This window comes from Schistocerca serialis, chromosome 1, assembly GCF_023864345.2.
Source record: "Schistocerca serialis cubense isolate TAMUIC-IGC-003099 chromosome 1, iqSchSeri2.2, whole genome shotgun sequence".
NCBI classification, from domain to species: Eukaryota; Metazoa; Arthropoda; class Insecta; order Orthoptera; family Acrididae; genus Schistocerca; species Schistocerca serialis.
In genome coordinates, this window is record NC_064638.1 from 25,872,145 (window position 1) to 25,899,167 (window position 27,023).

Genomic DNA, 27,023 nt, shown 5'->3' on the forward strand with positions numbered 1-27,023 from the left:
TTGAGTGTATTTAATTTCAATTTATAAATTAGAATTTTTCAATACCCCAAAGAAATGTGGTTTTTCTCCCTCTACATTCTGACCTGCAATTTACACAAGCAAGGCTCAACCATGTTCCATGAAGTAATAATTCTGAGAAGCAAATTCACACACATTACACTTGATAACAGTTAGTCCCCGGACTGATATGACACAACACAGGAAGGAAGGAAAGAGCTTCACTATCTGTGTCCTGTGTCAACAAGAGATGAGGCAACAGCACACCCAATGCTCTGGCAATCCCCCCGTGCAGCTGAGCATGCAGTCTCCCATGGAGAACCTCTGGGACAGGATGCATCACTCTCCATCTACTGCAGTTGCTACAGATTCGTACCTCACAAGTGTAATGTCACTTGCTGGAATGTTAGAACAATACACTACAAGCTCCAGTTTTATGGATTTAACACAAAATATCAGTGTTCTAGCTAATAACAGTGACAGCACAGATCAGTCACTAAATATCACCATAGTAAAAAGTGCTACAACACAGCTGCTGCTCTATGATTACCTCATCCCTGCAATTGGAGCACTCATCATCATACTGAATTTGGCTGTCGTGGTATCATCTGGGTTAATAATACGAAGTGGTGTGCAGCCAAAAACAACATACTTGTTTTTGGGGAACATTGCAATGGCAGATCTGATCACAGGAATTGCAGTCGTCTTTGGACAAGCATTCCCAAAAAATCTGAGAGATGAGACGACTTGTTTCTTCCAGTTAGGTAAGTTTTTTAATTTCTCTTAACTTTTATCACTGAGTAGCTGTTACTGCAGCTGTGACAGCAGCTAATTTCAGAAGTTCATATCCTAGAACAATTAGTTACACATATGGTTCAATTAAACACCTAATGTATGTTCAAGATCAGCTTCATCTGTGTCTAGTGTTTCACAACTTTTTGATAGAATAAATATATTATTTTCAGCTTGTTTCAAGTTGGAGACAAGCTTTTATTTTCTTTGTGATTCATTTGGTCATTTAATTTCCTATTGTTAGTTGCTAAATAAGAAATCATTTTTATTACTAAATTAACTGGAATATTTATCATGTTCTTTGGCAATGGTATAATAAGTATGTTCAGAGTTTTTCATAACAATAACTATTAATGAAAAGTCCACAGCACTTATGCTGCAACAAATAAAAATCAAAATTCAAGTTACTGTCAGCTGCTGTGAGTTGTGGGGCTTACTACCCCAACCACCCACACCCCTCCCCATTTGAATTAAAATTTTCTTCAAGATTTATGCAGAGGGGCTACAAAAGTCATGAGTAACACAAATTTTTAAAATAGTTCACAAATAATAAATTGACAAAAGTTTAAAAGAACCCTTTTGACTTGCATCATCCTGTAATTTAATGGCTGAAGTAAAATCTGCTACCCAAGTAACAGAAACTTGTCAAACAGCTTTAGACCAGTTTCTAGTCATGAAAAGTTTACGGAACACCCTACTAAAAATTTTCAAGAAAGGGTTTTGGTGACCAACTTGCTCAAATATTAAGCTTAAAAATGAAAGGCATTGTTATTAACAACATGTCTGTAAGAGCCACAAGTAGAAGTTATAATCAGGATAATGTAAACTACTTCAACAGCTTATTACAGAAAGAAAAATGATCACAGGTTTCCAAAATTAATGATATATATTAACAATTTAACCCACTTCTTCCAAATTTCCTTCCCACTGAAAACTGTAACCATAAGGGGGAATTCTAGAACAAGCAGTTGGATCACAAGAGGAATAAGGGTTTCATGTCAGAGGAAAATACAACTTCATGAAATATTAAATAAAAAAATTTCTCAGCTGAAATACACATATATTATAAAACATACTTCAAAATACTAAGAAAAGTAATAAGAGCACCAAAAATATTTCAGAATGATGACTACATTTATTATATTATTATTATTTTGAGCTTTTCCTCATTACAGAGGCTTATCTCCAACATAATAATTTACTTGGAAATTACAATACAAACGATAAACGTTCTTAAACTATATTCTCAAAATATTTCTCCAGGTGTTTCAATCTTGTGTGTCCTCTTCCTCTGCACCCATTCTCCTCATTGTGTGCTGTACATTTCGGAGCCAGGTGGTCATAGGTCGTCCTCTTCTTCTTCTCCCCTCTGGTTCCCACTCCAGTATTAAGTTTGGTATTCTGGTTTCCTCCATTTGTCGTACATGCCCGTACCACTGTAATTTCTTCCTATCCATTACATCATATATTCTTTCTTTTATTTCCATTCTCATTATTACTTCGGTGTTCCTTATCTTTTCTTTCCTCGAGATTCTTGCCGATCTTCTCCAAAAGTCCATCTCTAGAGCTTGTAATTTTTTAATGTGCTTCATGTTAATTGTCCAGGTCTCCGTTCCATACAGACTACATTTATAATTCAGAAAATAAAGTGAAGGCTACGTGGATTGTTATAAAAAAAAGTGTCCGGTAAACACAGCTCACCCTGCAAAATTAAAATACTATCACAAAAAAATTAAAAAGTAACAAACCCCTTAAAAGTAGGCAACACTTTTAACAATTTTTTCACAGATGTGCTGATAATATGATACAATCAAACTTATATAACAACACTCAAGCCAATGAATACAAAATAAACGCTTATAGAGGGTCACCGTACATCAGTTCTATCTCGCAAGAGAGCTAACGAAATAAAATTACTAAAAAATTCCAACTCTGCAGGCATTGATGGTGTTCCTGCAACAATCTTAAGAAGAGTGCATCAAACCTAGTTGAAATACTTACACACCTGTGTGACTGCTCACATCGGGCAGGGTTTTTCCCTGATGTATTGAAAGCATCTAAAGTCATTCCAATGTATAAAAACATGAGAAAAGATAATGTAAATAACTACAGACCCATCACAATTTCCCCTGTATTTCAAAAATATTAGAACAAGTTATGTATGACAAACTTAAAAATTTGTAAATGAAAACAATATCCTATGCAATGAACAACATGGATTCAAAAATAAGAGGTCAATCATAACTGCTATTTATGAGTGCACTAATTCCATACTATGCCTGATGGACAAGAAACAGGAATCAATAGGAGTTTTCTTGACCTGTCAAAATCTTTTGACATGATGGACCGTAATATTCTGCTGTCAAAGCTTGAAAAATATGATATTCTAGGTCTGTACAACAACTGTATTAGTTCCTTCCTGAGCAATCATAAGCAGTCAGTGTGCATGAAGCAGAAGAAAGTGGAGGCAGTGAAGGAAGTATTCATACATAAAATAAAAATCAATATGCATTACAGTTAACAAAAGAATGATAATTATGTAGGAAAAAGAGAGGGCAAAGGTGCACATTGACAAACTATTTATCGTTTGTGCTCATATCAATTAAATGGAGTAGTGTAGAACATAATTAAAATCAACACATCACAATACAAGTCAAGAATAAGAAGCACAAAGAAAGCAGTATACACAAACACATTGAGAAAAACAAATACCGTTTACATTATTGTTAGTGTATGGTAAAATCTGAATAGATAGTCTAGATTGCATTTACATATGCATATGTACATTAGTTTTGAATGTGTAATATATATACGCTATTTTACTATACTAACTTTATAATATTCTTTCCTTTATAAAAACTAAGGCCTATTGATTTTCAGTTTTATGTAATGCAACATGACTACTGTGCCACCCAGCTTTCTACATGTTGCCTCACCCCTGTCCTTACGCTTAGATTTCAGTTTTATATTCATTGTAATTCTCTTGTTTTGGCATATTTGTAATGACGTATTACTTCCTTTTTAATATGCTTCGTTTTTTAAACAATTTATATCTGTATTTAATCTGTTGAATGTTTTCAGTAATGTATTGTGCTGCCATTTTTATTACTTTGTGTGTAATGTGAAATTAACTTACTCAGTTTTACTACAAAATTGGTCGCATGTACATGATCCCATACCATGTGTATGTTCGTTTTAATTCATGTTCTTTGAGACTTTTGTTAATTTATTACTTAACTATTTTAAATTGCCATGTTACTCATGACTTTTGTAACCTTCTTGGAAATGAGTTTACTCCATACACATGAATAAACTTGAGTTGTTGAACATAAACTAAATTCTTCCCCAGGGACCAAAGCAGCAGTTCATAAATAAAACAATCAAAGATTACTATATTCACAATGGGCCTTTATAACATTGACGAGTGTTTCACAATAGCCCTTATAAAAGACATGTGAACAAGGAGACCAATAAGTAATAAGCAGTTTTGGCTCTAGCTGAGTCAGTATAAGTAGCCACTGCAGATACTTGGCAATCTTGCTCTGTGTAATGTATTGTTACCTTTCTGCCATGAAGAGTTAAACACACTAACTTCTCAAATAAAAGTCCTCCTGAGCTACAATACTTCACAGTAATAAAGATACATCTGCCTACAAAAACTATGCATAACAAAAATTGTAATTCTAAAGTTAGAGACAAGTACAAAATATAAAATGGTGATCATATATCATATTTAGTTTGATGGTTTTATGAGTTATATGAAAACTATGACGAGCTTCTCTTATTTTACAAAAGCTGCTCATAAACTACATTACAGAGATGTGTATAGCAGCAAGCACAACAGTAATTACAGTGTAACATATAGCTTCCATCAGTTATATGAGTCTGCAGAAAATAAAATACGCAACTACTGGTCAAGTTAAAGGGAATTATATGCACACAGTGTTCAGTTTTATCTGTATGGAAACACTGTGCATATTTAGTATAATTTTCACAAATCTGTGTAGTTTTTGGAATGAATTGTTTTTACCTTCCCTACTTTGCTCATTACAGGGATAATCTTGTCTGATGTGACACATATGTTAATTAAACAAGCTTATCACGCTAAACTGTTGCCATATGTTCTTAAACCCCGTTATCAAACTCAGTACCAATCTACGTATTGTAATAAAGGTTGCAACTTTTATGGCTCACTTCACTGCAAACAGCTGCCATTCTTGTGCCAGTAGAGATATCCAAGCCGTAGAAACTGCTTTTTTAATGGTTTATATCATTTAAAACGTTATACAATGACATATCTGAATAGTATAGTATTACCTTTGGTCTGCTAAGTGTGTCCCTTTAATGGAAAACATACTGTAATATTTTAATGCAGTTGTACAAGACTCAAAAATATTATACACAGAAAGTTTCAAACTTCCAGACAGATTAGCAAACACAGACCCAGCAGGAAGCTTCAATCTGTGAGTACTTCTTTTGCTCTCCGTCCTGGAGAGGCCAGTAGGAAAAAGTACATGGTGGGAAATTACTTGCTTTTCTGGGACATGTTCTCCCTCTGAAGAATGCCACTGCCTAAATAGTTCAGTAAGAGGGGCAATTCCTGCAAAAGGCAAATGTCTGGGTTTTTGGACATCATCTAGCACACAATTTTAATCTGTCAGGAAATTCTGTAACCGTATAGATATTTACAAAATCTGTCATTGCTGAAGAAGCTTTCAGCCTAAAGACTTGTTCGATGCAGCACACTGTGCACGTCTTTTCATATCTGTACATCTGCAACAACTTACATCTATTAGAACCTGCTTACTGCATTCAATCCTCAGTCTCCCTTTGTAGTTTTGACCTTCACAATTCCTAAAATTCCTAGATGCCACAGGATATGGCCTATCAATAGATCCCTTCTTTTAGTGAAGTAGAGTGACAAAGCTATTTTTTCCCCAAATTAGATTCAGTACCGCTACATTAGTTGCCTGGTCTTACAATTTAATCTTCAGTATTCTTCTGCAACATCTCAGAAGCAACCATTCTCTGCTTGTCTGTATGGCCTATTGTACAAATTTCAATTCTGTACAAGGCTGCACTGCAGGCTTCCCTGCCCTTAAATTTATATTCACTTTTCTTTCGAAACACAGTACTGCTGTTGTCAGTCTGCATTTGCTCTCTCTACTTCAGTCATCATCAGTTATTTTACTGCCCAAACAGCAAAATTTAACTACTTCTTTTAGTGCTACATTTCCTAATCTAATTTAGTCAGCATCATGTGATTCAATTTGGCTAGAATTCATTACCTTTGTTTTACTTTTGTTGCTGTTCCTCTTATAACTTCTGACCTTTCTGTTCAAGAGATCAAATCGTATTCCCATCTCTGCCAGTGACACTACAATATTGGTGACACTACAATATTGTCAGTGTTTGTAAATCTTCTCCCTGAATTTTAATTCCCTTTCCAAATTTCTCCTTAGGATCCTTCACTACTTGCTCAGAACCTTGCCTATCTCTCTCTTCCTAGTTGCTGCCTTCATTTTATGTCTTTTGACTCTTATAACTGCAGTCTGGTTTGTGTCAAAGTTACAGATAACCTTTCACTCCCTGTATTTTACCCCTGTCAGTTTCAGAACTCGAAATAAAGCATTTCATACTATATCATCAAAAGCTTTTTCTACATCCTCAGATGCTACAAATGGGGTATTGGTGGTGGAGGTGCATTCAGTAATTCCATAGAATATTTGTGTAAGCATTTTGCGAACCGTGATTACTTAAACTGGTGGTTTGTTTGCGCAACTATCTGCCCTTGCCTTCTTTGGAAGTGGAATTATTAGTCTTCCTGGGGTTTAAGGGCATCAAATCAATAATGAATACTGTTGAAACAGAGGCAGGGAAAAAGCCACAGAAGACAACATTATTTTTGTTAAAGAGAAAGGGAGCATGTAAAAGACAGTTCACATACAGCAGATATTTTTAATAATTACCTTTTACAAATGGTTGAGAAAACTGGTTCAAATAGTTCAGAAAAGAAAGCAAAACAGTACACAAATGGTACAGAGGAATTTTAGTGAAATCAAAATTAGTGTCATTTCCATACTTAAATAAGGAATCTCACTGTAAATCTAAAAAGTAAAGGTTCATGTGGAGATAGATTATATCTCCAATAAAACATGAAACATTAATTGCTGCCCAACAAATGTAATGTTCTTACTCTTGCATGTACTGCATCATTACTTCACGGTGTTTACCCATGTAGATTTCAATGTGCCACTGTTAGGCATTCCACAGATGTCAGTAACTACTGTCTAGTGTCACTCCTTACATCATTTTCTACATATTTTTGGAAGATAATGTGCTCCATAGTTGTCATCCACCTGTGTAGTAATTGGATACTTAGACAATCACAGTTTGGATTTCAAAATGGCTACTCTACAGAGACAATAATTTATAGATTTACATCATCAAATATCATCATTTGGGATCATCTGTGACTTATCGACGGCACTGGATATATATTAAGGAATATACTATTAAGGAATTTAAGTTTTTATGGAATTCATAGTACAGCACATGCCCAATTTAGTTCTTATTTTAAGGAACAGAATGTAGCAAGCTACCTTAGGCTGTATGAGTAAAACAAAGTGACTCACCACATCATTTGCATGAGGAGCAATTACAATGGAAGCCCCACAGGGTTTATACAATGGATGTCCTGCAGGGTTTGATCACTGGCCCATCTTGCTTTATGTTAATGATCTACCACTTGACTCGATGGAGGCAGAATAAATACTAATAGTGTACTTCCAGGCGTTTTGCTGACTTTTCATTTCCACGCACAATATTTTGATGACACGCACAGCGACCTTCTTCAGATACTGCAAGTTTTTTTGTTACATGTACTCGATGCCTGGGCTCTGACAAGACTTTGAACTACTGTTGGTCTCACACCTCTATTTACAGCTGAGCCTTTCTGCAGAGTATACGAGCATTTTTGTGAAGCTGAGCAAAGATGCATTTTTGTGAAAGTTACTGACTAGTTTTGCAGAAATGGGCTAGCTTTAAATTTTAAAAAAGACACAGCTCAACCAGTTCTGAAATGGCAAAAACATACCACTTCCTGTTGTCCTTGTATAAGGACGACAGAAAATTCTAAGTTCTTAAGTGTGCATATTGATGCAAGCTTTCCCTGGAGAAACCATACAGTATCCCTGCTAAAACATTTATGTTTCACTAGTTTTGCCATAAGAATAACTGCCAACATTGGGGACATGGAAGTCAGTAAGTTAACATATTTTGAATATTTTCATTCACTGATGTCTTGCGGGATAATCTGACACAAACCCTCAATTTAATCAGAGCTATAAGTGGCCAGCATGTATTCAAACAAACATTTTTTCATCTTTTTGTGAGTTCATCACATTTGTCATGAACATGATCTGTGAAACATTTCATTAAATAACTAAGTAACTTACAATGCCTGCCTTCTAAATCCTACATCATAAGTGGAAGAGTTTTATGATGGTTGGTTAATCCGAGGATTATGAAAAATTCTGGTGGAGTGTCATCTACTCACGATGCTTTGTTTCAACTTAGAATTTTAGTGCTCTGTGAAATTATTTTCATAGTATTAGGTCACCAATCACATCTTCAGCCACTTCCTCAGCTGTTTTCATAATACTGCCATTACGATTCTTCCATTTGTAAACAATAAAATATGTATGCTACCCTAATTCACCCCAGATGGAATAAAATGGTATGAGAAAGGAGACACATTCACTGTGTAGAGAACAAAATGGCTATCATTCTGGGCATCAACACTTCATTAGTAGAATTTCTTACCTTTGTACCTATGAAGACTGTTAGTTACATATTTTAGAACTATCTCTTCTCAAGTAAGCAGGAAAATGAGGAGAGGAGGTACTGGCTGAAGTAAAGCTGTGAGGACGAGTCATAAGTCATGCTTGGGTAGCTCAGTTGGTAGAGCACTTGCTCACGAAAGAGAAAGGTCCCAAGTTTGAGACTCGGTCCAGCACACAGTTTTAATCTGCCAGGAAGTTTCATGAGGGAATAATGTCTGAGTTGCATTATGCAGCCGGCCGGGGTGGCCGAGCGGTTCTAGGTGCTACAGTCTGGAACTGCGCGACCGCTACTGTCGCATGTTCGAATCCTGCCTCGGGCACGGATGTGTGTGATGTCCTTAGGTTAGTTAGGTTTAAGTAGTTCTAAGTTCTAGGGGACTGATGACCTCAGAAGTTAAGTCCCATATTTCTCAGAGCCATTTGAACTTTGCATTATGCATCACCTTCTTGTGTTTTTCTCTTTATACACTTCCTCCATAAGTGTGTGGTTGTCATTCCCCATATCAATGTTATACTACTTGTTAAAGTACAACAACTCATCCAAGTTACCCACTTCATTCAAGCCTATTAGAACTCGGGGTAGCACATGGTTTTGAAAGTTGATTATCAGCAATCATCACACAGTCATTTTTAATTCCATAGGAACCTACGCATATGATGTTTTATCACTAACATTATAATTTTAATATACTTTATTGCCAATCTGCTATTTTTCATAGCTTTTTTCTTTTATATCCTCATTAGAGCAAGAAACAGTTTTGAAGTTTTTTCTTTTACAACTTCCATAGAACTAGAACCAGTTTTGAAGAAAAAATTCTCAGATATCACAATTGATGTGAGTACTGAAATGCCAATTTACTTCTTTGTCAAACCAAAACACCATCATCAGATGATGTGACTTAGTGAAATACATACTCACTGTAATATAGCTGCCCATTTACTGATGTCTGGTGAGCCGGAGTACCTGTAAGACATCTCACGGTCATCACGCCTGATAGTTCTTTATTGTGCTCAAAATTATGATGTGCTAATCTGTCAAAACATCAGGCTTGTCAAGGGTTTTACACAGCTGAATATTTGGCATGTCAGGGGAAGCTCAAGTTCTACATAATTTAAAACAAGTTGCAATTTTTTCCATTGCTTTGAAATCTCAAGAAGATCTGATGGGATATTTATGCAGCTCTTTCAGACAGTACTATTGATATTGTCTGTGAGGTCACGAATACACACTATGAACAGTAAGGGGCTGCCTGGTTGTTAACATATGACATGACAAACAAGGCTACAAAAACACTTAGATAACATGTTGTGTTATCCCTACCAAGAAATTCTCAATCTAGGAACAAATTTCATGTAATGTCCCATATGTTCACACTTCCCATCTAAAAACTGAAGCATGCCAGAAGATGTCTGCAGAGAAAAAACTAAAAAAAAAAAAAACTTGCTGTAGCTGCTGATTTTAAATTGATACAAAATTGAAAGTAGTTATGCTTCAAGATTCAGTGCTAAAATCATGTTTTCAAACTGAATTTCTTTGAATCTACCAGATAAAATGCCCAGTGAGCAAACAGTTTCAGTAAAGTTTTAACTAATATATATATGAAGATGTGTGTAAATTTTGAGTAAATTTGGTTATCTCAGCTCATTCTGCATCATTTACTGAGCTACCACAGACAGGAGCAGTTGAGGTATAGAAGTAAACATTAAAAGGAACTTTGGCAAAGCATGCGTGTTCATATTTTGTAATAAAATAAAAGAGAGAAAATGAACTTTTCATCTCTGTACATCAGGTACTATAAAATCTCACACGTTCATAAATAGTTTTCCTGACATCTTCAATAAAATGTTTCCACCCCGAAATCTGTGGCACAAAAGTAGCAAATAAATTAAAGTGGATCATAGAGGACATAAAAATGTCCAGAAAATTTCCAGTTAAGGAAGAGGCAGCTGCACAGTGAACTAAAATACAACACAAATACTGATTTCATTGAATACGTTAGACTTCAAGAAATTATATTTAACCCTTAACTCACGAGGTGACTTTTCTGTAATGTATACTACAATGTGTGGTCCCTGAGATCCCTACCTTTAAACCAAGATTTAGCCTGTAAATCATTTGAAAATTTAATTTATGTTATATAACATTCATGGTTACAAATATACAAGTGTTGTTTAAATACTGCTTTCTGATTTTATTGAACTAAATAAAGCCAACAGTATTTTATTTTTGTATCAAGCAAAAATCACATGCTTCTGTGAAGTTTTTTCGATAGTACACAAAACGAACTGTTGGAGAACTGAATTTTATGTACTGAAAAATTATGGTATCTCTCTAGAAAACAAATTTTTGCATAAAACTAATTTCTGGGGTTTAAACTTGCATATAAAAACTGAACTCGATAGCCATTGTCTTGAAGTTCTTCCTCTGAATGGTCCACTCGTTCGCTAGCAGAACAATGACTACTGGCTATTGAAAAATCGTTGTTTTCTTTGTCTACTTCTTGTTCTATACCACTGACATTATTCTTCACCCGCTGACTAAAAATTTCATCGAGTGTGTAAAATCGTCACATTCTTGCTAACACATTTTGTACTGTACTGAGAAAAGCAGGTGCGTAGTTCACAAGATGCAGTCTACAAGACCCCATCACATGTCAACAACACTCAAATAAAGTGATAATGCAACTGACAATAATAATCTGGAGGGTCGGTCATTAAAAGAGCGAATGTGGTGTATAAAAACGATCAGCCATAATTGACGTATGAGAGCAACTTGTACAATTCTGGTGCGGTAAGAGAGGCCACACCTTGTGAATTAAGGGTTAAAAGAGCTGCCAAGGCAATAAAACTACTGGCAAACAACAGGATAATTGGAATTCATAATAAATTTCAAAAATTTACCTGAAAAGAAACACTATTGCAAACCCAATTCAAATATGTGGGTGCTTCAATGAATTCCTTATAAATGCAACAGAACGTGAAATCAGTGCAATTGAGGTCAAATCCATTTGACCTCAATACAAATTCTGAACACCTTATAAATTTTCAAAGGTGCCATGAAGGCTGTAGAAGATGTAATCTTAGCATTAAAAAAGAAAAATGCTGCATGTGGGATGCAAGTTATTAAAGCAACAGAAAAGTTCATAACACACTCACTGTCTCCAGTAAGCAGTTTTTTCAAAAGGCCTGCTTGCCAGAGGTACTGGGGTGTGTTGAAATTAAATGAATTTTCATAAAGGGAACCAGAGAGGTCACGGAAAGTTATCATCCTATCTCAATTCTTCAAGCCATCTCTAAAATATCTGAGGTGATCACTGTCAGGCAAAACCAAAACATTATTACAAAATACTATATGATCCAGGAACAACAAGAGAACAGCATTAAAGAAGCAGTAAACATTTTTGTTGAGAAACTAAACACATAATTGGGCAAGTGCAACAAGGTCGTAGGAATCTTCTGTGACCTCATACCGTAAATTATGCCTCGCTTATTGAGAAACGTAACAAATATGGCGTTAGAGGTAGTTTCCTAAAATAGCGTAAGTCGTACTTGTGGAACAGAAAAAAAGAGTTACTGCTCTTTCTTATTATTTGTTTGACTGGAAAAGTTTGTTATTGGACTGAGGATTTCTTGCTAAGGAGGACGCAGCATGTTATCTCGGATGGAGGAGAAGTAATATTGGATTGTAGTGACACAGAACTGTTGACACAAGCATTCGTAACTTTGCCGCTGGCACAGTCAGAGGGTATGTTTAATTTAGCTACACTATGTGAAATGTATCATCAAGTTGATACATACTGTGTTTTTTGTGTTTGTCTGCTGTCTATCATGAACTGGCCACTGTTGAGCCTGCTAAGCGTGTCAAAGATGTTTAGAGGACGAACCCTAGTCAGCCGTGCCACTTGCTCGTACCACATAATGAAGAAGAAGAAGAAGAAGAAACAAAATAACAAAAAACACAAGAATCAAATATATGTGAGAGAAAAATTAAACAAATTAAAATGATAGTGCACCAAGAACACAGTATATATCAACTTTACGAGACATAGCTAAATCAGACTTTACTTGTGACTGCACCAGCAGTGGGAGTACGAATGCTAGTGTCAACAATTTTGTGACTAGTGTGTCGGACTGTCACTATTCGTGTCATATTTAATAACCTTGCAGGCAATATTAATACACAGCTGCCAACCTTGAGAAGATGCTGTCAGTAATCACACGCCAAAAGTGGAGGGTGGTCCAGGAGGCCTCCACCTTAAAATTTTAAAAATTAGAAGCCTGATTTAGGCCTATAAACACTATATTCAGACACTTTTTCATTTCGTATTATCATTTGTGCTAGGCTTGTCTTTATGGAAAATCATCAGTTGCCAAAGAAACAAAAAAGTTTAATTCCTTGCTTTTTGTTGAAGCACTCCTTCCCGTACCCCATATGTGAAGAATGGGAACCGGCCCTAACGATGGGACATATCCTCTGCCATACACTTCACAGTGGTTTGGAGAGTATGGATGTGGATGATGATAATAATACTTCAGAGTGCCCCACAAGACTCCAGTCCTATTTCTGTTCCAAATGAATAATTTGCCATTAAATATCACCTACCCATCAATTCTACTTACAGACAGTACTTCTGTGTTAGTTTAAAATCAGAAAGCAGAAAAATTCTGAAATCATTGATCAGTATCTTCGGTAATGTAGAAACTTGGTTTCACTTAAATAGGATGAATCTAAACATATCTAACACTCACATGATGCAATTCAAAACCAAACATTCAAGACTGTGCTGAATTGCTGTGATTAAATTTGGATAAAAATTTGAGCTGGCAGACACACACTGAGTATCTGGACAACAAAGTGACCGATTTTTCAAATGCAATGGAAATATTATCGACTGCAACTGTTATGGACACGAAAACAGCAGTATTTAATAATATTGTTGTTTGTGTGTCCATAACACAACAATGGTGCAGTGGGTGGGGAGAAGGAATGGCAAATGGTCAGCTTCACTGCTATGTATGCAAGCACAATGATAAGTAAACTATCCATCCAGACAAAAGGCAAACTGAGGCCAGTGGCTGAGAACACCACGAATTGGCACAGATTTAGAATGCCCCACTTGTGCAAAATACAGCTCACCCTTTTTACACACAAATTTCAAACTGGATGCAGGAAGATCATCTATCCATACACTTCTGCAAAGCACTCAATACTGTGCCACAATTTCAACTGTAAACAAAAGTCTGTGCAAATGGAACAGCTTCTTAAATATGTGACAGCTAGAAGACTTTTCAATTGACAGAACAGAGAAAATTGTGCCAGAGATGAAGGCAACACCAGGAGTGCACTAATGTGTGGTAGGTCCATTCCTGTTCTCCATGTACGTAAAGAATCGGTCAGAAAAGATGAGCAGTTTGCTGACAACACTATTTTGTACCAGTAAGTGTTGTCATCAAGAGGCTGTATGGAGATTAAGGATTACTCTGACAGAATCCCTATTTGGTGTCACAAGTGTCAGCTCACTTTAAATGTGGATAAGTGTTAATTAATGTAGACGAGTAGAAGAAACATTCCTTTAATGCTCAAAAATAGTATTACCGGCACACTGTACGACTAGGTCTCACTGTTTAAATATTTAAGTACAATGTTGCAAAATGACATTAAATACAATGAGCACATTAGGTCAGTTTTAGGGAAGGTGATGACAATAAGATTTACAGGGAGAGTTCTGGCAAGATGTAGCATATCTATAAAGGGGACAACATACGTAACAAACAGGCAACATGTTCTCGAGTGCTCAGGATTCCCACCACGTCCGGTGAAAGGAATTCCGAGGTGTGATGCGACATTTGACAGCAGTAAGTTAGATCTGTACGAGACTGTCATGCAAATGTTCGAGACCTCAGATGGGAATCACCAGAGTGAAGAAGTCAAATTTTTTACCAAATGCTGTTGAGTAATCAAATTTGTGATAGACCACACAACAATTCTTCTGCCTTCAATGTTTCATCCATGCAAGAACTTCAAGGACGCCATAAGGAAGATTAGGGCTTGTAGAGAGGCACACAAGAAGTAACTCTTCTGTTACTCCATTTGTGAGTGGAACTGGAAAAAGAATAATTAGGGCTTGTAGAGAGGCACACAAGAAGTAACTCTTCTGTTACTCCATTTGTGAGTGGAACTGGAAAAAGAATAATCAGCAACAGTACAGGGTCCCTTCTGCCAGGCACTGTACAGTCACTTCTGAAGTATGTATGTAGATGTAGATATCCCAAATCCAAATTAGACAGATTATGACAACCCCCTAACAACCTCTTGCACTGATCGGACCTGTTTCCTAGAAAGAATACACTTACCTCCCCTAAATGTTCCACACAGACAAGATGTTTCCAATGACCTCCCTTGCTCTTGTACCACTTCTCCATCCCACAGCTCTTTTACATATCCATGCCCACAACTGTCCTTGTCCTAGATCACGAAGTAGATGCAATTTTCTACTCCAGGTGCAATGTATCCACAATACACGAGATCAGGCATATCTGCATGTACATTTACATCTGCACAGGCTTAATATGACCTCAGTTTCCTGAATTTTAACAGTGAACCTTCTAAACCAGCAATAAGATTTGGGAGACGATGCAAGCCTGACCGCTTTAAACTACAATCTTCAACAGCTTTATTATTTGAAGACAGAACAAAAGTTACAGGACTATATCAATCTAGACACCTCTAATATCCTCATCGATGATGCAGAAGGTTACAAAACAGACTAATGACTTTAAAAACAAAATACAAACAGAGAAGTTAGATTAGAAAGGAATAAACTGATAAGACTTGTCACAGGAGAGGAATGTGATAGATAATTTTGAGTAATGAACACAAGATTATTAGTGTTTTGAAGCAAAGTGTAGTGTTCAGCAATATCAAATGTGGTCTATGGTCTGAAAATTATACTAGGCACATAGCTGACACTGCTCCTCATATTGATATAACACAGTGTCACTGAGCAAGCAGTATGAAGAGTCATGAGCACAGTGTTCTCTGAAACATATAATGCAAAGCTAGGAAAAGTAGTCAATAAATAATAGCATTCATAATTTCATTGACTATGTTAACTATCAGCCATCATTAAACAGCTCTGCTCTATTTCTGCGTATGATGGCTATAGCAGAATACAATAAAATTGGCAGCAAAGCCTTTTACTGATTACTATTCATTCGACATTCACTCAGTTTCACAAATAATTGCTACAGGATAACTGTTAATTACATTCTGCTTGAGTGGAGGTCTGTACACTTGAACATATTTATATACCATGCTCCTTTGAGAAGAAACATCCAAGATATGAACCAGAATCACAAATAGATAACAATAAAAATAATGGAATTCCAGAAGTAACAAGGTGAGGTATACAGAGCCAAATGAGGTATTTAGGAAAGATAAAGAGCAAGAGTTGATGTTCTTCATTTTGAAATTATAACAAATGAAGGAACTTTATACAAAAGAAACTTGCTAAATTATGTATGGAATGTCTTTGTCGGAGGACAATTCTGCAAAACTGGAACAGCACAGAAATTTCTCATTCGACATTCATTCAGACATTCACAGAGAAGGTGACAGACAACAAGGGGTAAAAAGCTATACACATATCAGCATACTTTCAGTAAAATACAAGATGTTCACAGAATTATCACGAACCACACAGGGTAAAAAACAAGGTGGCTGAACCATCTGCAAGTCATGATGAATTATAAAGTAAAGAGAGCAGTATGAAGTACCATTATATCTGGCATTTATAGAATGATAAAGGTTTTCAAGCAGAATTGACAAAGTCTGTACTGATAGCTCTAGAAAAATTAGGCTTAGGTTCAATTTATGTTGGTATAAAGAAAAACGTGTACTAAGTATTACATTGCACTTCATCAGGACAGTTGGAATTCAAAGATGAAAGAGGAGTCTGAGAAGATTTCGTACCACATTCTTTGAGAGTGTTTTCAGGTCCTTGATTGAGAAACATAGAAAAAAAAAGTGTGTTAGTGGAACCTGTCTGAGATGATTTGGTTTTGCTGACAACGATGTACAGCCTATCTCCAGTGCCACAAACCTCGACAACAAATAGAACTTAATAAAGTGAGTCAGAAATGAGGTTTAAACATCATTTCATTATCAGAAGACAAACACACTGAAAAGAAAACAGTACAAATTAATAGTGGATCCATAAAAACAGTGGACAAGTTCCTATATTTAGGGCAGATGAAGACAACGACTGACAGACAGTGAAAGAAATGGACAGAACAATAAAAATGCACAGAAGCACTTTTGGTAAACCTACTAGGCCTGTCAAAATTAAGCTTCCTGCGTATCTTAAAACCAAAGTGTGCAGTACCAGTTGTGACTTTTTGCTGTGAGACATAGACTTTTAACGTGCAAAAATTGAAAAACTGAGGGTCTCTAAGCAAACAACGGAAACATACAAGACAAAAATTATTAGGAGAAACCGGAAAACAAGGGAATGGAGCAGGAAACAGACTGGATAAATAATCACGACCATTGTGATAATGAAATGGAAGTGGACATGAATATAGGTAAATAATGGTAGATGGATCGACAACACAAGAAAGTCTACACCTGATCCCGAGTGATGAGAAAAGACTGGGTTGAAAACCTAACAGAAGATGGATAGAATAAATTTGAAAAAATACAGGAGCAACAGGGATCCATATGTGTCAGGACATAATGATAGAAAAAGCTAACAAAAGGCATTATATGGGACCTGTTAAAAAAATTCAGGAACTTTCTCCACAAAAGTTTTCTATGCTTACCTTTTACTTATTGTGCGTTATCTCATTCAAAATACTCTCCTCCACAATTGAAACACCAATCCCAACACCATTTCCATTTCTAGAAGCAGTCTTGGTAAGCCACTTGTTGGATCGCACAAGGTGCCGTCTGCAAATTTTCTTTTATCTCATCTATTGTTGCAAATCTTCATCCTTTCAATGGCATTTTCAATTTTGGAAATAAAAAAAAGTCTGCAATGACCATGTCCCAAGAGCACAGAGGATGAGGCAGCACAGTGATAACGTTTTTTGTGCAATAGTCACACACCAACATGGATGAATGTGCAGCCTGCGTTATTGTGATGCAAGAGGCATGAATTGTGCTCTCCATGCCAACCAGCACAGATTCTGAAAACATCTATCACGTAAAACCCAAGTCACACTTTTCCCACATGGCATACTGGAAGCTTTGGATCAAGGCAGTCAGGTAGATGCAGCATTTCTTGATTTTCAAAAAGCATTCGACTCAGTACCACATCTATGCTTATTATCAAAATCATGATCATGTGGGGTAACAAGCTAAATTTGTGACTGGACTGACGGTTTTTTGGTAGGGAGGGTGCAACATGTTATATCACATGAAGAGTCATTATCATCATCATCACAATCATCATCATCATCATTATCCACTTGTTATTCACTGCTGGTCCAAGGTCTTGTCTCAAGACTTGCCCAAGTATAACCTTTTCCTGTTATACGCATCCAGTTTCCAATACAACTCTCTCCTCTGCGCATTGAATGAACACAGTTTCTGGATGGTTTTCACTTTAGACATCTGTGCCTCATTGTCACGAGTTGAAACTGATAAACACATAGGTTGCAATCTTCCTCTTCTGACACTTAGTTTTAAAAATTTTACTTAGTTTAGAAAAAGCACCACAGGTCATATTTTGCTGTCAACAGACTCATCTTCAACTGCTCTAAATAAAAATATTCATTAAATGATTTTATGATCCCACTACTAATTTAAACTATTTTCTTTTCTATGTATTCACAGAAAATAACTTCAGTCTTACTACAGCATATTTTAAGGCCTACTCTCATTTGTTGTGGAAGTTTATCTCTTCACTAGAGGCAAACAGTACAATGCCAGGATCAAAAATGTTGGTTTACTTATTTTCCATTAACACTTATTCCCTCTTCCACTTTGCTAGTTTAAAGTTTTGAAAACATGTCCTGCAAATGTTGTGGATAGTTTCAGCAACAGGAAATTTCCTCGTGACCTTAATCTCTCGAATTTTCATGTCTACTGGACACTAGATAACAGATGGAGCGGAAGTTTTAAGCAGCTATGTGTACTAAGAGTTAATATGTTAGCCAATTAAAGGGTATCACAAAGTAACACTTCTGTGACATCCTTCATGCGTACTAACTTTCACAGAAACGCAGAAAACATTAACTTCAGATATGGTGCATAGTTATTGCAAATATTAAGAAAAATATTTTTTATGTATACTCCTTCACTTTGGTGGTTATTGTTAGTTAATGATATTAAATCCAGAAATTACTGCTGTTAGCATATGGTGAAGTGTGTTTCTTTCTATAATTGTTGACCTATTGCTATGCACAGTTGCTGTCACTTTTTGTATCATTTATAGGTATGATTCTATCGAGTACCCTCTCATCTGTATGGAGTGTGGGTCTGATTGCTGTGGACCGCTTCCTTTACATCGGTTACGGCCTGCAGTACCAGCGTTGGCTGTATCCGAGAAGAGCTCGACTACTGATCGCGAGCACCTGGGTTCTTGGAATAGTTGTCGGATTCCTTCCTGCTTTTGGGTGGTCTGGTAATACTAATAACGGAAGAGTCTGTTGGTTCATTCGAATGCCAGCCGGACTCGTCTTATTGGTAACATATCTCGGCATAATTCCTGTGATCACTGTAATTATACTTTATTCTATCATTTTGTACCATGCCTTAAAAAAGGTTCGTCAGCTGCAAAGAGCTGATGAAGAAGCTAATACAAATGGTTCAACTCAGAATCAGAGATCACCCAAAAACAATGCAAAAAATATGCGCATCTTTCGAGGAGGAATGAGTACACAAATGGAACCAAAGTCAAAACCTAAAAAGGCAAAAGCTGTTAAAGTTGTCCTCTTTACCACAGGTTCTTTTGTCATAACATGGGTGCCGTATTTTGTTGCCTGTGTCATGTATCTTTTGTGTAAAGATGAGAAAACGTGCAAAACTCTAAGTGTTATCATTGCAGCCCCACTGGCGATACTAGGGTTTTTAAACTCGCTAATCAATCCTGTAATCTACGCATGGTGGCACAATGGTTTTAGGACTTTCTTAAGAAAGAAGGTCAATCAGCTACAAAAGTACAGAAGCGATCGAAGCAATAAGAGCTCGACAACAGGGAGTCGCAGCACGCGAACGACGTCGGGCAGGAGCAGTAGCAAGTCCAATGCACGCAGAAACTCTGGCAGCAGGGAAACAGGTGCACTTGCGCCAATGGAAGCAAGCAGAGATGAAACACACTTATAGAAACTGCACAGTTCTTACATATAAGACAAGATCTGCATATACTATGTTTGGTGCTCTGGACAGGACTCAGCCAGTGAAAACCCTAAGTTCAATTTCAGTGTTGTGCTGCTCTACAAGTTTAGTTCCTTCTTTTAATATCGCTATGTTCTGTTCACAAGGGCAGAGATGTATTGTAAAGGTATGAGAATAACTTTTAGCTGACCTACTTCTATTTTTTGATTACTACATCACAGACTTCTAAAATTATCTGTGTGTATATATTTTTTTAAAATTTTGCACTTCAAAACCCAAGAATTGGGAAGATGGAGAATATTTTGATTGGCCAATCAAGAACAAAAATCTTGTGACTTCATTTGCCTCATCCCTCAACAGGTTTGCAATTTTCATGTGTGAAATGTGTTATTACAGTGAAAGCAGGCATTTATTGAAACTGAAGGCAAACTGGTAAACAATAGCACTTTTTTACATAAAAAAGATAATTAGCTGTTCAGGGAGTGACAGAAACAGTGGATATAGGAGAGGGGGAGAAGAAGGAAGGTATCCGCCACATAAGAGATTGTAAGGATGAGCGTTACGTACTAAGTGCAGAAATACAACAAGTAAATGATAAAAGTTAAATTCAAAGACCCAAAACCAGTAAGCCAGCAATTTTGGTACAACCAACTTTCACTGCTGGTCTTTAAGGGTGACTGCAAAATATTTTTCAACAAAAGAAGATAAATGAAAAAAGGAAGGAAAAAGAACAGAAATACAACTGGCAGTCACATCAAAACAGTAAGAAATTTAATTCCTTGTCAAGACAAAATGAACGTACTAGGTAAATAAAGAATGCAGAGCTGATACATGCACCTTCATTCAATCAATCTTGTGGTGTAGTATTTTCAAGATGGTCTACTGGATACTGCTAAGTACATCGATATGTGATGTTGACGTGCAAGTTGTTTGGTTTGTGTCAGTCTGGGCTACACACAGATGCTTTGATTTGGCTGTTTGGTCATTGTCCAAAGGTTTCCTCTGAATGTGAATTAATATTGCCAACAATGCGTCACAGCATAAAGGAAATGTATGCGAGAGCTAATTACACCCACTGCTAATCAACTAACTGCAAACACCAAGAGTAACATACAGTAGCCTATGGAATGTGGACTGCTTTCAAAAAATGCATACATTCCCTCAAAAGTTCTGTTATACTTGGAGTTATATGTCTGTATTTACACAGGATTAACCGACTTCTTTATTTATCACCTATCTGAAACTAAGTATTGTTCTAACTTAATATATTTCATGTCAGTGAGCATGTTAAATGATCTCTGTTTTTGGTAGACATTTTTATTTGTGAATCTCTTGTCCTCAAAAGGATTTGACATAAATGAGTTCTCTATCTCATTCTCTCTTTTTTTCAAAATTTTTAAGTTTTTACACTTCTATAAGTTAAGTATTTTGTAACTTCAATTTTGTTAATAAAAGATTAAGATGAAGTAAATGTGTTTATTTTTGTGACTGAATATACACCCCCCCCCCCCCCCCCCCCCCCCACACACACACACACACTTTTCAAATATAAACTAAACAGTTAAATATTTTTAAATTTTCACACAGCACAACTCATTGCTATATCACTTTTCAACATATAATTTCCTCACACAGAAGTTCACCAGGGCTTACAAAGCGCCTGATTTTTCAGAGAAAAGAATTTGTTTGGGACTCTGTCCAACTGTATATGAAATGCATAATTTACCTCTCTATTATATCAGAGCTTCTTGGTAGCCAATGCTTCTTTGAGTCATCTGAACATAACTGAAATTGCTTGGAGAAAGGTTTTTTGAGTACAAAGTCTGTCCAGCGATAGTGGCAGCTCTTAAATGAGCCGTAAGGGGTCATACATTGTCAGGTTGCAACAGAACACACATAAACAGCAACATATGATTTAGATTTGATTTCAGAAGAAAGAGATTTTTATTTACTTTTTGTTTTAAAGGAGTGATACTGAATTCTTGTAAATGCTCCAAGCTGATTTTTTTGTGTCAAAAACAGCTCAGTATAACATTTACTGCAGATGCTTTTGTTTAGAATTTGTTCAGTATTGATGATGCAAAACTGAGTTGCTTGCAATCATTCTCTTGTTTTTTAGTTGGTGGCGGTGGACCCACTGGGTCTGAGGCCAGTGGTGATTCGCACAGTGAAGGCACCAATCTCTTGCTGAATGTGTGCACCAGTCGCCCAGACATAGGCGTCAGCTCTGGGGTGGACACCTTTCCGCACACTTTGTAAAGCTGGACCATGTCATGTGTCGCACATTGGCTAATGTCCCAATATAATTTACTGGCACTCGACAGTTCATCATCTAGTGGGATCTGACAACTGCAGTTTTTTCTGAAGTTCGCGATGTAACGTGAACTTCCTATTTCATTCGTAGGCATACTGCTGCAGTACTCATGCAACACTGAACTGGGCTTTTATCCTCCACTACATTTTGATACATTTTTCAACTTCACTGTGCAGAAAACACAATTACAGAACATTCTCAGTTCCTGGTGTGACTAGCTACTCGGGTGGCAATCTTTGCACTGTTCCTGTGTTGTACTTTATTAGTGTCCCCACATTATTTTTTAATATTATTTTTAAGTGAATTCAGAAAATATAAAAACAATGCACAAAAATTCAGAACAAACAAGTAAAACTCAGGACACAGTAGAATTATTGCTCAGTTAAGCATAATAACTAATTATTCTCATGTAATCCACTATACCACTGGCACGAGGTTAACAGCAGTATTGTATGTGCAGATGAGATGTAAATACAAACACAAATTTCACACGTTTTTATTACTTCTTAACTGTGTGCAACTGCCCTCGAAATTTGTTTTCATTAAGCATCAGACTGCAGCAGTTATGCAAAAGGCTTACAAAAATTAGTTTCTGTGTGTGTGTGAAAAGATTTTGTGAGGAGGGGTAGGACACGGGCTCCTGCAGAGGCTGGTAAGATCCAATTATAGGAAGAAGAACATTACAAAACATTTGTGGAATGCTGTGTGATACAGATAATAACATCTGACAGATTCTGCATATGGTGTAGTTAGATAAAGGACAATACAAAACTTTTCTGCAAATTAAAAGGTGCATTTCTTAACAGAGACTGGCACTATAAATACTCATGATGAAAAAAAGAATTTTAGCCATAATGTAGTTGCTTAAATTTACAGCAAATAAAATCAATGCATGCATCAGTAAGCATACAAAGGATGTGTGGGATGATGTCAAAATCTCTGAAATGGCACTCCCCCCCTAGATTCACAACAGCTGTGCGTGCTACATACATGACAGTAATGTACATGTAAATGAACATTGACCAACAGCATGTGATAAAGGACTGTCCGTAGGTGGAATTACAACAGCTGAACAAGTGTAGACAGACAACTGCAGTGCAAAATAAAACTGTTTATCTGCACTCAGCAGGGATGGACAAGAAACAGCATATGATCCCCAGTTCAGACGCACATGAAGAACAGGAAGTGCTGCACCAAAACCGGTGATACTGAAACTACAATTCATTTCATCAGGAAACTAATATCATACCAAGAAAAGTGGTCGGTCTTTCCTAAATAAAAATGTCAAATATGAAATTCTACTACTTCTTAGTGATACATCAGATTTAAATTATGCGATCACTGTCCTAGAATTAACATTGATTTTAGAGGAAAAGCAATGTTTTAAATTTCCGCATCTACATATATACTCCACAAGACACCAAATGGTGTATGGCAGAGGGTACTTTGTACCACTACTATTCATTTCCTTTCCTGTTCCACTCATAAATAGAGTGAGAGAAAAATGGCTATCTATATGCCTCCATATAAGCCTTAATTTCTCTTGTTTTATTTTTGTGGTCTTGCATGAAATGTATGCTGGTAGCAGTAGTATAGTTCTACAATCAGCCTCAAATGCTGGTTTTCTAAATATTCCCAATAATTCTTCGTGAAAAGAACATTGCCATCCATCCGGAGTTTCCCATTTGAGTTCACGAAGCATCTTTTTAATACTTGTGCACCCACTGAGCCTACTGGTAACTAATCTAGCAGCACACCTATGAACTGCTTCGATGTCTTCCTTTAGTCCGGCATGGTGGGAATCCTTCACACTCGAGTGGTGGTTGCTGCAGTGTTCTGTATACTGTCTCCTTTATACACTAGCTACACCTTCCTAAAATTCTCCCATAAACTGAAGTGAGCCATTCACCTTGTCTACTACCATCCTTATGTGCTAGTTCCATTTCATATTGCTCTGCAATGTTATCCCTGGGTATTTTATCATCATGGCTCCTCCCCCCCCCTCCCCCCACCACCACCATTCATTCGCATTGGCTTCGATTTCTCTACATTTAGAGCAGGCTGCCACTCATCGAACCAACAAGAAATTTTGTCTAAGTCATCTTCTATTCACCTAATGTCACTCAACGATGATAATATTCCCATACACCACAGCATCATCAGCAAGCAGCCATACACTTCTGCTCACCCTGCCCACTTGATCATATATGTATACAGAGAATAAGAGTGATACTTTCACATACACTTAACATGGCTTTCCTGACAATACCAATGTCCCTGATGAACACTCACCATTGAGGACAATATACTGAGTTCTATTACTTAAAAAGTCTTTGGCTTACTCACACATTTGGGAACCTATTCTGTATGCTAGTACCTTCATTAACAGCTTTAATAGTCAGTTTATTATATTTGCCACATACAGACATCTAAATGATAAAATATATTAGTTTTTATAAAGCTTCAAAAAGTTCCTACTACCCATTACTCTGCACTGGATAACTTTGAGCTGTTTCTGAGTGCCTCCTAATGAAAATAACTAAATGGAACTATGACACAGTGCTCCTTGAGGACTTGAGTTGACTTTGGTACTAAAAGTTAAAACAAGAATGCACTTTTTAAGTCTGGTGAAAACATTTGTTTTATGTATGGGGCAGAATAGCTAAATCGGTTAAGTATCAGACTGCAAATCTTAAGGCCACCATTGGACGAGATTATTTTGAATTACACTAACTGTGTAATTGCAAGATTCAGAACAGGATTCAGTGAGCACCTTGCACAAATACTGAAGATTAATATAAATCTTGTGGTACCAAATGGAATTGCAAAAAAATCAAGTTGTGATTCTTTCAATGAGAAGAATATGAACTTTTTTAACAGTTAGTTGTACAGAGAAAACCTGACAAATATTTCTTTCAACAAATTCTGTAACTGAAAAATTTAGCAACATCTCAAAAGATCTTATCGCATTACTTCCAAATGAGATTTCTCATGAAAAGTGTCAACAGAGTGAACAACACTGGTAACAATAACTGGATCATATCAGCAGTAAAATCTTTCTTTCAGAAAAACAAACTTCTGCACAAAATCTTTACACAGATGTGACCATCTTTAGAGCCTAAATGTTTACTATGAAACATTCACTGTCATTCTAGAAAAGCAATGTTGTCAAAACAATGCACACTAATACCTACATAAAAAGTCTTATGAACAATGCAAAGACCACATGGAAAATTTAAAAAAGGCAAATGGTGAAATTAAACATTCATTTACAAACATTACAGCAATACAAGACAACAAAACAATAGTATTCTTTCAACAGCTGGGGACTGTATACTTAAGCAGAATTTTATAATGAAACCTATTGATCCCAAACTTATATTGGGAACACATTCCAAGATAATGTTTATTAGTACCGTCACCCGAGATGAAGTTGTAAATGCAATATGAGAACTACAAAGATCATACTCAGCTCAGTATTTATGGCATTCATCAATGTTTGGATCCATAATGCGCAATCCATCTTACAATGCATGGCAGAGGCTGCCATGTAATGCTACTAGACATTTCCTGTCCTCTTCAGCTTGCAACTGTCTATATGCCTCTGTATGAGCCCTAATTTCTTGTATCTTATCTTCAAGATCCTTATGTGCAATGTATATTGGAGGCAACAGAATCATTCTGCAGTCAGCTTCAAATGGTGATTGTCTAAATTTTCTCAGTAGTGTTCTTCAAAATGAATATCACCTTCCCTCCACTGATTCACACTTGAGTTCCAAAAGTACCTCCATAACACTTGTGTGGTGTTCGAATCAACCATTAATAAATTTAGCAGCCTGCCTCTGAACTGCTTCGATGTCTTCCCTTAATTTGACCTGGTACAGATCCCAAACACTCGAGCAGTACTCCAGAAAGGTTGCACGAGCATCCTATATGCGGTCTCCTTTACATGTGAAACAGACTTTCCTAGAATTCTTCCAATAAACTGAAGTTGACCATTCACCTTTCCTATCATAATCCTCACATGCTCATTCCATGCTTCACACAGTTATGCCCAGATAGTCAAATAACGTGACTGTGTGAAGCAGGACACTACTAATGCTGTATTCAAACACTACAGTTTTGTTTCTCCTACTCATCCACATCAACTTACATTTCTCTCCATCTCAATTTAGCTGCCATTCATCAAACCAACTAGAAATTTTGTCTAAAACATCTTCTATCCTAATACAGTCACTCAACTTCGACACCTAACTGTAAACCATAGCATCATCAGCAAACAACTGCACATTGCTGCTCACCTTTTCCACCAAATAATCTATGTATATAGAGAATAATAGGGACCCTATCACACTTCATTAGGGCATTCCTGACAATACTCTTGTCTCTGTTAAACACTCACTGTTAAGAACAACATAGTGGGTTCTGTAACCTAAGAAGTCTTTGAGTCACTCACATGTCTGTAAATATATTCTGTATGTTCATACCTTTTTAACAGCCTGCAATGGGGCACCACATAAACACTTTCCAGAAATCTCTGGAGTAATTTTGAAGAAATGTGCACAAAATGAAATTATTACTTTAACATACCCCATTGACTGTTCTCTACAAATGAGCACTTTTCCAGACACATTGAAAACACTAAACTGATACCCATGTATGAGGGGAATGGAGATAGATAGATAGAGAGGGAGAGAGAGGCTATGATTAACTATAGGCCTATCAATACTTTGCCAAG

The 27,023-nt window shown here is 36.6% G+C and overlaps 2 protein-coding genes across 9 annotated transcripts in view; one reads left to right on the top strand and one right to left on the bottom strand.

The window, feature by feature from the left end:
- LOC126460875 (putative FERM domain-containing protein FRMD8P1) overlaps window positions 1-27,023 on the bottom strand; it is a 330,902-nt gene that overhangs the window by 112,630 nt on the left and 191,249 nt on the right. The window lies entirely within an intron of this gene.
- Window positions 289-21,332, top strand: LOC126460962 (5-hydroxytryptamine receptor 1A-like). Its single transcript, XM_050095959.1, has 2 exons — window positions 289-761; window positions 19,070-21,332. The coding sequence occupies exons 1-2, from the start codon at window positions 299-301 to the stop codon at window positions 19,957-19,959; spliced, it is 1,353 nt and encodes a 450-aa protein (XP_049951916.1). The 5' UTR covers window positions 289-298; the 3' UTR covers window positions 19,960-21,332.